Raw genomic sequence first — 9,837 nt, 5'->3', positions numbered from 1 at the left:
ACACACAGCTTTTGCCTTCTCTAGATGTTAATAGATGTTCTGGAGTGGTGTGGATTACTTGTGGATTATTGTGATGTTTTTAATCAACTGTTTGGACTCTCATTCTGACGGCACCCATTCACATCCATTGGTGAGCAAGTGATGAAATGCTACATTTCTCCAAATCTGATAAAGAAAAAAAAAACTACATCTACATCTTGGATGGTCTGAGGGTGAGTAAATGTTAAGCAAATGTTCATTTTTAGGTGAACTATTCCTTTAAGAATGTACTTTTGCACAGAAAATGATGGTTTTATTACGTCTGTTTTTTGTGTGTGTATTTTATGTTTATTAGTTGTTGTCAGAAGCAATTTGTTTCCCAGCATTCCAGCTGCACTCTGCCTTGATGATTTAAAACCGCATATCCTGTGCAGGCCTCTTTATCATGACAAATAAATCAAGTTTTTCATTTAAATGCTCATGCAAAAATATCATTCTGATATCATGCTCATTTATATCCATAAAAGAGTACTCTAGCGAGAAGGCAGTTTTTTGAGGCTTTTTATAAATAGGCAGCAATCTCAATACCTAGAATGTCAAATAAACTCTTTTATTCTTTTATAAATCTAAAACACACACTTTGTATTTCACACAAATACTCCAGCTGCTGAGAACGATTCGGGACAGAATTGTTCTCATTTTGTGTAATCCTAATAATGATGTTTAAAGAAAAGCGTGTTTGGGAGTCAATGACATTCAAGTCTTGAACCAGAAGCTCTCAGGATGACATTTATAAGGAAGTATTCTAACAGCTGACTCTCGTCGCATTGGGGATTGCAGGAATGAATATGCAGTAAACAGTGATGAAATATGGGCTATCGCTGCCAAATGTGTTTGGATTCTACACTGAGTGGCTCCCCAGACACACGACTGCACTGGGAAATGAGACGGCTCAAATCTGGACAGTTTCAAATCTATTAGAACAGACAAGGCCAATTAAAGTAACGCAGCAGGCAGACGACGTCTGAGAATCTCGCCCAAACAAAAGTGTTTTAACCTGATGAATTTGTCTTAAGAAGTAATTAGTGCATCAAGCCATCGGGTTCTGAGACTGTAATCAGCGACTTGACCACTAGAGAGCAGCATCGGGTTACGCTTTGACATGAAAACATTATTGTGCACACAGTTCTCAGTCAACGCAATGCCAACATTCCCTCTAATTATGCATGCGAATATGCATAAATAATTGCTTTGAAAATAATTCATCTGAATAATGCAAATTAAGAAAAATGCTTTTTTTTTTAAAAGTAGAGCAGAATCATCAAGAATGCATGTGCAGTTTCTTATGTTTTAAATTTTAAAAGTAATACTTTAATAGGTAGTTTTATTCTTTTTTTTTTTTTTTTTCCACTGTTCAAGCATTATTCTGAATAAAATCATATTTCAAAAATTATATTAATATAAAACAATGTAATGCATGGACATATCAAAGATGTTTTATTAAGAAATTATATAAAAATGAGAAAATTGCATTTTTTTATTTAATGAAATCTTTTGAAAAACTTTTTTTTTTTTTTTTTTTAAAAAAGGTAAGCATTATTTGACTACAGTAGGTCATGGTTTTTTTTTTACATTGTTCAAACAACATTTGACAACACATTAATGTTTTTTTTTTTTTAAAAAACACCTTCAAATATAAAAAACGAGCTATGACGTATGGAAATATTAGTGCATACGACTACAGAGGCATACGCATTTTATTGAGAAACTGTTGCATAGTTAGATAAAATGAATATAACTTTCGTCTCATCTTTAAAGCCATTTATTTTGAGCATATTTTAAGCCATGTAGTTTTAAACACAATTAACGCTCATTTGTTGATTCATATATCTCATCAGAGGAAGGATAATTGGAAATTATCACTTCATCTTTAGTGATACGTCGCGCGCGTTCCTTCCATTAAACGTCGCGTTATTGTAGTAATTCATCAGGCGTTTGGGCTCATGAACGCGGGCTTGTGTTCCAGAGCTGCAGAAGCATCTGGCTTCCTTCAAGAGCGATGACTTTGAGTAAACAAGTGCACAATCGATCACCGCAGACCATTAAGGGGCCTAATCGGGCCGGCAGGAGCTCTGTGGGTGAATCTTCTGTCACCGAGTGTCGTGGCGCTTCAGCTGGATCTCCGACAGCACCGTAATGGTTTGTTATGACCTTTCCGCGTTTCCATTAGTCTCGCTGTTATTTAACACGGAGCTTTTGATTTAACCCCGTGTATATTGAACGAGAAGAGTAAGTGGCACGTCTGGATTCCTTTACGCACAAAAGGCAAAGACTTCAACCTGCGCCGCTCATGTAAACACAGCGATTGAGACCCGACCGATGTCGGGCCTTCTGACATTATTAGCATCGACGATCAGACAAATCTACTCATTGGATAATACAGCTCTCTTGAGTAAATGTTGTGTAAAATAAGAGTTTCATTTCGTTTGCTGTAATTAAATAGTATTATTTATATAGTGGATACCATTTCTTTATTAGTATGTGTCACTAAAAGAATAGTCTATTCACCTTAATTTGAACCATGGAAATTCGCTGTTTTCGGTTTATGAATACGACAGCACATTAAAATATGATGATAAGAAATACAAGTTTGCATTTCAGTATCAAGCAGGATAAGGAACTGTTTTTGTACAGGTGAAATTATTGGTAGCGAATGAAACCGGAAGCCCCGCACATACAAGTAACAAATGGCGCGCCGCTCTTACGTTAAATAAAGTGGATAGACTTTTTTTTTTAAATTTTTTTTTTAAATCAAGGGGATAGTGTGACCTGATTTTGTTTTTTTCAACTCAGAAGACGTTTTCTGTGAATGTGCGAGACTTCCGGTTTATTATGGAAATAACAAGAAGAATAATAAAGGGCGGTAAACGGTAAAACTGTTTGCACTAATTAAGATAACACATTAAAATAATTCGGTAAGACACAGCAGTTTTTAACATCAAGCAGCAAAACGAGTTTGTACAGCTAAAAAAAAATAGCTGGAAGCGGAAGCCAGACACATTTAATTTCCAAATTTACGAAAAAATAAGGTGGATAGTTCTTATGTCTCTAAAATGTCTATTTATGTATTTTCTGTGTTTGGTGTCCAAAAGAGTATTTTCACTAAAATGAAACAGGATTTTTTTTTTTTTTTTTTTTTTTTTTTTTTTTGAAAGAACTTGTGAGCCTCCTCACCAAAAAACTAAATATTTTTATTCTAATGTTTTGTTCATTATATACATAAGGAAATGCAAAAATACATAAGCAAATATAAAGAGAAAACTGTACTCGAACGCAGTAAATGCAAGTTTGCCAACAGAAGCGAGGTAACCATAGCAACAGTACACCGTTGGAACGCTTTCTGATACATTTTTAATTTTTGGAACGCTTTCTAAAAACATGTTTAAATAATTAGATCTTTTAAAGAGAGCCCATTTAAAATATGTTTAGCTACTTCGCTAAACGTGCTGTAGGGAAGCCGAAATAAAAATCGGATTGAGTTGGAACTCAACAGATTGCTGATCTCCGAAAACCTCTAAACAGGCCTAATTCGTTTCACTGCTTAGGTAGGTATGGTTCTTGGGTGAACTGTTTATATCATTAAATAGCGATCGTTTTGATTGGTCCATATGGCGTTCCAGTGGTGCTATAATACACATGTCTACTAACAGCTATGACGTGAAACACCTGTTGACCAGCTTCTGTGTAAGTAATAGAGAACAGCTAGCTTCCTTTATATGGCTCTCAGGGCTACAGCGGAAGGATGACACTCAATGAATTTGCATTTAACTTCTGTATTCGCAATTTCTGTATTCCTTTTTTAGGTGTATATAAAATATAACCCACTGAACAGAAAAACGTCTATGCGCTCTTTCACGAATATGATTATAGTTGCTGACGGATTTTCATTCTGTCAAGGGTGCGTTTAAAAATGCAATTAATAATCCGTAACAAATATTTCCCGAGGCTGTCAGAGCCCCGAAATGAACCGCAGTGAGCTGGCGAGATCGCCACTGAACTCTCCGGACGGCGATTTCATCAACCAGAGGGAATTTGGGAAAACAAACCAATTCCACAAGGTCTCCAAACTTTCCCATGATCGGCATTTAACGATTATGATACTTCAATTTTCTAATGTTTCCAGCATGACGGGCCCGTCACCGCTGACAGACGGATGCTCCTAATGGAGATCCAGAAATAAAGGCAATCCCAGAGGAACACGTGATGATGTTATCACTGCAAATAGGAAGACAGAGCCCTTTCAAATCACTCAAGTCATTACGGCAAGTGTAATGTTTTATCAGACCACAGCGGACGTGCACGTAGTGTTGTCTGAATCGTTTTCATTCATAGAAATATACTCAGAAACGCGCACGAGTTTGATGTTTTGCATGATCCTGCACTGGTTTTAATTGCTACGGCAGATGATTTCGTGCTTTCAGCACGAATATATTTATCACAATACAGGCGTAGATATAGATAGGAATGCAGATATGGATATGGACAATAAACATATCCGGAAACACTGGGTTGAACCTGTTTTCTTCCGTAGACAGTTCCACTGTAGACAGAAACTTTCATCCTGGACATTAATATAGATTATGTTTTATTTGCGCTTATTAACTTTTAAAGGAAGCCATTGTAATTAGGTTTTTTAAATTACTTTTTTTTTTTTTTAAAAAAAAAGTAAGCAAATTTGTGTTTATAAAATGTGACCCTGGACCACAAAACCAGTCTTAAGTAGCACGGGTATATTTGTAGCAATAGCCAAAATGACGTTGTGTGGGTCAAAATGATCGAATTTTCTTTTAGGCCAAAAATTATTCAGATTAAGAAATTTCCGTAAATATATCAAAACTTAATTTTTGATTAGTAGCATGCATTGCTAGACAACTTTAAAAAGCGATTTTCTCAATATCTAGATTTTTTTTTTTTTTTTTTTTTTTTTTTTTTGCACCCTCAGATTTCAGATTTTCAAATAGTTGTATCTCGGCCAAATATTATCCTATCCCAGCAAACCATCACTTCAGTGGAAAGCTTATTTAGTCAGCTTTCAGATGATGTATAAATATCAAGTAAAAAAAAAAAAAGACCCTTATGACTCGTTTTGTGGTCAAGGGTCACATACAAGTTCTGTAATTTTTTATAACCGTTTCCTGAAATGATTACAAATAATTTTAAATATGACTCACTTTTCATAATACAAATACTGAGGTTATATTTAAACACAAAGTGCGTTATATGTTTAAATTCGTGAAATATAATAATTGAATTCAGATTCATTTTATAATGTTAAGAACGTTAAGCCTGTAGCATGCAGAAAATGAAAATTTACTAAGCCATGTCTAATCACATTTTATTTTTTAACAATGATACATAAATGTAAAAAATGCAGAAAATAATATGGGGAGAAAATACATTTTTTTAAACACTGATGCATGTTGTTGAGAGAGACGTGGAATATTTTAGGCCGTCTGTCTTAATTGTTTCTGTTAAATTCTATGCATTAATAAACAGATAAATGACTACAGCGAGATGCCAGCGGTCGGTCAGTTGTTGCCGGTTTTATGACCTGTTTTATGAGTCTCGGGCCTTTCAGCGTTCGAATATTTTACCGGCACCTGAAATAACGTGCTTGTTCACCCGCGGCGTGTTTTCCGCATCCTCTTCCCTGGATTGTTTTGACTGCTTGATCGAGAGCAAAGCGGTACATTTCATCTCTAAATTTAAACCGGAATGGAGTCATTCGAAAACACCGTGATAGGAGGCGGTCAGGGTCATTGACCTTTCCGGTAATGAATCACGACTAATGAACGCCATCGGAGGAAGAGAGATATTAAAAAAAAAAACACCATGGGGTAAAATCATCTGCCGTCATTAATGATCATAAACATTGCATACCAATCAACATCTGTAATGCATTCTAGACATGCTTTCGCACGTATGCGGATTTACATACAACTGGAAGGTGTGTTGACAAACAATTGTAAAACTATTTTTTTTTATTATTATTATTAATAATCGATCTGTTTTTGTTTTTGTTTTTTTTCCATGGTGAGCAGCGCTCTATTTTTGGCTCGTTAATGTAAAGTCCTACATATGGATGAAGTATCGCCTCTGAAGTTAATTGTGTTTTCGTTTCAGCGGAGAATAGATTTCCTCTGTTTATTATAAGCATAAGGACGGATTTGCGTCACCGCGCGACTTGCGAGTTGAGATAAAGTTGCACAAATATTGAAAAAAGGAAGTGCTAACAGTCATTATAAAGTTCCACCTCTCCAAGCCGGAGGAAATAAGGGTCCTCTGCTGTATCCTAAAATACTAAAGCATCTTCTATTTTTGGCCTCAATCTAGCAGGAATATCCGCTCATTTAGCCTGAATCAGAGCTCATCAAAAACAGGATGACCTGCATCGAGAAACTCCTGTTTCCTAGTCCCAGAGCAGAACACACTCACACGCGTCTGAATAAAGCCTCTTAATGTGAATCCTTTTCTTATCAGTTTGCGTATTTTTGAAAAGTAGAAAACAGATTAGAAGCGTAGCTTCATGCATGTGAAATCTCACTGTTATTATTTATAATTACGAATGCATCATGTACATTACATCACCTTGTAAAATAACCATCTTAAATAATTATTTTCCAATTATCTTAAAGTAAAAAAAAATAAATACATGTTTATCAGCGTCTCCCTTTCTATAACGCATCCTAATATTTATCCGATCGCTTACATTTGATTGTTTTTTCGCACATCAAATTAAAACGACAACTTTATTCATTGAAAACGAACACACGCTAAAAATAAACTCCGAAAACGTTTAATGCTTTATCATTTGAACCATCGCCGTTTAATAAACGTGTTCATTTTTAAGAGTCGTAATGGAAGTGCTGTCGTGTTTGGGGCGTGTTGGAGCGTTCTGTCAACTTCCATTGGCTCACAAAGAGCCAATCAATAACGGAACTCCTGCTTAGAGCTTTTTGGACTCCTGTCTGGAGTTTCATACTTGAGGAGAAACGCAAGAGAGGGCAGCAACTCCTTAAACCTGACCGTGCGCTCGTACGCATTACATGTAGTTGTGTGCGATTCTGTCAAGAAGTTTGGGCTTCTCCTGCCAGGATGTACACGACGGGACTCAATCCGTTTTACGCGTCGAACTTTAGCCTTTGGACCGCGTACTGCTCGGGCGGTTTTGGGGTGGACAGCATGAAGAAGCCGTCGTTCTGCATCGCTGATATTCTTCACGTTGGAGATGCGGAGAACATCCCCGGCTCGTCTTCGCTTATGGCGCACATCGGGGCCCGGGCGCAGGTTCATTCGTCGGGATCCCCGTTGCGCCCGTCTCCGGTCACTCCAACCGCGTATCACAGGCATGGAATACACTTGACATCCAGAGCCGCGATGAACGCGCAATCCGCGCCCCCGCCTTCGAGTAAAGACCTCAAGTTTGGAATCGATCGGATATTATCCACAGACTTCGAGCCCAAGGGAAAAGATTCACCGTCTTTACGAGGTAAGACGTTTTTTTTTTTTTTTTTTGGTTAAATGCAGGGTTTTTCCTAGCAAGCATCACATCACGCTTATGAAAAGGACATAATTATTAGCTTCAGAATAGTAATGCTTGTTTGGACGCGTCCAACCCAACGCGCTCATGGCCCTGTCTACAAAAGCCAACTGGAACTTTAGTTCAACTGTTTGGTTTTTGTCGTTGTGTAACAGATCTCACATCGATTGTTAGTCCGAATCGGCAGTCAGCAGTCCATGTGTCTGCCAGCCCGTACTTCGCGTCCATAGACCCGACCATGAGCGAAACCTCCTCCATGATGGGTTCAATAGGCAATGCCGCCAGGCAATCAGGGCAACATCAGTTTCAAGACACCTTCCCAGGTAGTGTAGACACCCCAGTCGAGCCCTAAAGAGCAGGACAACCTGCACGTTCATTACTATTGCACTGCCTAATTTTTGCATGCGTGTGCGGTGATTATTTTGCACATGCGATTAAATAACACACATTTAAGCCAATATGCATTGAAGTACTGTTGTGTTCTAACGGCGTGTTTTGTCTGACTCAAACAGGGCCGTATGCGGTGCTTTCTAAAGACACAATGCCACAGACGTACAAGAGGAAAAGGTCGTGGTCCAGAGCCGTGTTCTCCAACCTCCAGCGGAAAGGCCTGGAGAAACGCTTTGAAATCCAAAAGTACGTCACGAAACCGGACAGAAAACAGCTGGCTGCGATGCTGGGCCTCACCGACGCACAGGTGAGCGACTGATTAGCAATGCATAATAAAAACAAAAATTGATTTAATCTTAAACACAGCTTAAGAGCCATCTGGAGCGCAGTAGCAGCTGGGGGCTCGTACTTGCGTAGCGTTGCGACATCCACGTTTCTAGAGAAATGAAAGTCAATTATAACGAATTATTGCAAATGCAGGAGGGGTGCAGTTGTTTTGTTTCAAAACATCCTAATTTAGAGCATTGGGCAAGAGTTTCTGTCTTATTCGATATCGGAAATGACAAGACAGACAGCGAATGCGATAAGAGAGTTTCAAAACTTTCCAGTCAAGTTTGGAAATGTGCTTTCTTCAGCAGACCACTCGTTCGAAGGGGACGTTTCAATTAATTGATTAGCTTTTTTTAAATTAGTCTGTGCACTGCATTGGCCTAAAAGTATTTCTCATATCTCAAAACAATTGAACAACACAATTACACCTTGCTTTAATTAAAAAAAATTGCATTATGTTGTCTACATAAAATACTTTCCTTCTGTTTCAGGTTAAAGTTTGGTTCCAGAACCGACGGATGAAATGGAGGCATTCCAAAGAAGCGCAGGCGCAGAAGGACAAGGAGAAGGAACAGCCGGATAAATCCGCGACCGAGTCCGAACCGAAGGAACGCGAGGATTCCGAATGCGAAAGCGAACCGAGCGAGTCCGAATTCGAGGACGGGCCGGAGGACAAAAGCGACGTGGACATTTCTGACCTCAACAAAGCCAGTGTGATTATTCCCGGAGCTCTGCACGACACATCCAGCACAAACTCCACGACAGAGCCGAGCACGGGCGCACAAACGCCGCTGTGAGGATCCGCCTCATATACCGCGCCGTTAACGCGTCTTACGGGACAGAGACATTGAAAAGAGCACAAACACACGAACGGGCCTACTTGAGCCATCGTTTCATTGTGAAACAGACCTTTATGACCTTTGAGAGAGAGAGAGAGGAAACCAGCGCTCTGCCTTAAACGAACCACTCGACCTTCATATGACGATTTTGGGAATTGAATGTTCATGAATTAAGACGTTGATAAACTTGATTGTATTATATTTTGTCTGTAAGTATTTGCACTGAAAATGTAAATAAACGTTTGTTACTAATATCCCAAGTGGTGGATTTATGGAAAGCAATGCTCTTGCTAAAACGAATAAATACATTTCAATATTTAACAACTAAACAAACATTTCCAAGCGGATGCGTTCAGGGAAAATTAACTCGCCGCTTTTTTCTGAATAACAATTAATAATGATTCTTACTTACTGTAAATAATTAAACATCACAGTGAACTCTTGCAACACAGTTCTCACTAATAGCTGCTTTGCATAATTTAGTAGTTTATGACATTTTCACAATTTTGCAGGAATAGATTACACATCAAACAACTTTCACAATATATTGTGAAAGCCTAAACAAAATAAGGCGTAAATCTTATTAGGACAAAAAAAGAAAAATGCCGAAGGAAAGATCAAGACAAGTTGTCGCAAGGTTTTGAGTGTTTTTAGTTTTCTCTAGTAGTGGTTTTGCATGTTGAATCATTAGTTCAAAAC

At 38.2% G+C, this 9,837-nt stretch overlaps 1 protein-coding gene across 2 annotated transcripts; it reads left to right on the top strand.

Annotated features, from left to right (window-relative positions):
• The first annotated feature begins 6,945 nt into the window (after nt 1-6,945).
• On the top strand, nt 6,946-9,392 carry hlx1 (H2.0-like homeo box 1 (Drosophila)). 2 transcript variants are annotated; one of them, XM_051138458.1, is made up of 4 exons: nt 6,946-7,528; nt 7,735-7,902; nt 8,092-8,276; nt 8,791-9,392. In XM_051138458.1, exons 1-4 carry the CDS (start codon nt 7,135-7,137, stop codon nt 9,094-9,096), a joined length of 1,053 nt encoding a protein of 350 aa, XP_050994415.1. In that variant the 5' UTR covers nt 6,946-7,134; the 3' UTR covers nt 9,097-9,392. The 2 variants fall into 2 exon arrangements, with proteins under 2 accessions (XP_050994415.1, XP_050994416.1); XM_051138459.1 differs by lacking the exon at nt 7,735-7,902 and having other exon boundaries at nt 6,951-7,528.
• Nucleotides 9,393-9,837: the final 445 nt, after the last annotated feature.

This window comes from Labeo rohita, chromosome 20 (genome assembly GCF_022985175.1).
Source record: "Labeo rohita strain BAU-BD-2019 chromosome 20, IGBB_LRoh.1.0, whole genome shotgun sequence".
NCBI classification, from domain to species: Eukaryota; Metazoa; Chordata; class Actinopteri; order Cypriniformes; family Cyprinidae; genus Labeo; species Labeo rohita.
The sequence above is the reverse complement of the archived record's forward strand: the minus strand, read 5'-3'. Positions and strand labels throughout refer to the sequence as shown.

What these genes read in the sequence shown, in the direction of transcription:
- hlx1 (XM_051138458.1), top strand. Translation starts at nt 7,135, where the DNA reads ATGTACACGACGGGACTCAATCCGTTTTACGCGTCGAACTTTAGCCTT. An exon ending in AGATTCACCGTCTTTACGAG is followed by an intron (nt 7,529 to 7,734) that starts GTAAGACGTTTT and finishes GTTGTGTAACAG; the next exon opens with ATCTCACATCGATTGTTAGT. An exon ending in GTTTCAAGACACCTTCCCAG is followed by an intron (nt 7,903 to 8,091) that starts GTAGTGTAGACA and finishes TGACTCAAACAG; the next exon opens with GGCCGTATGCGGTGCTTTCT.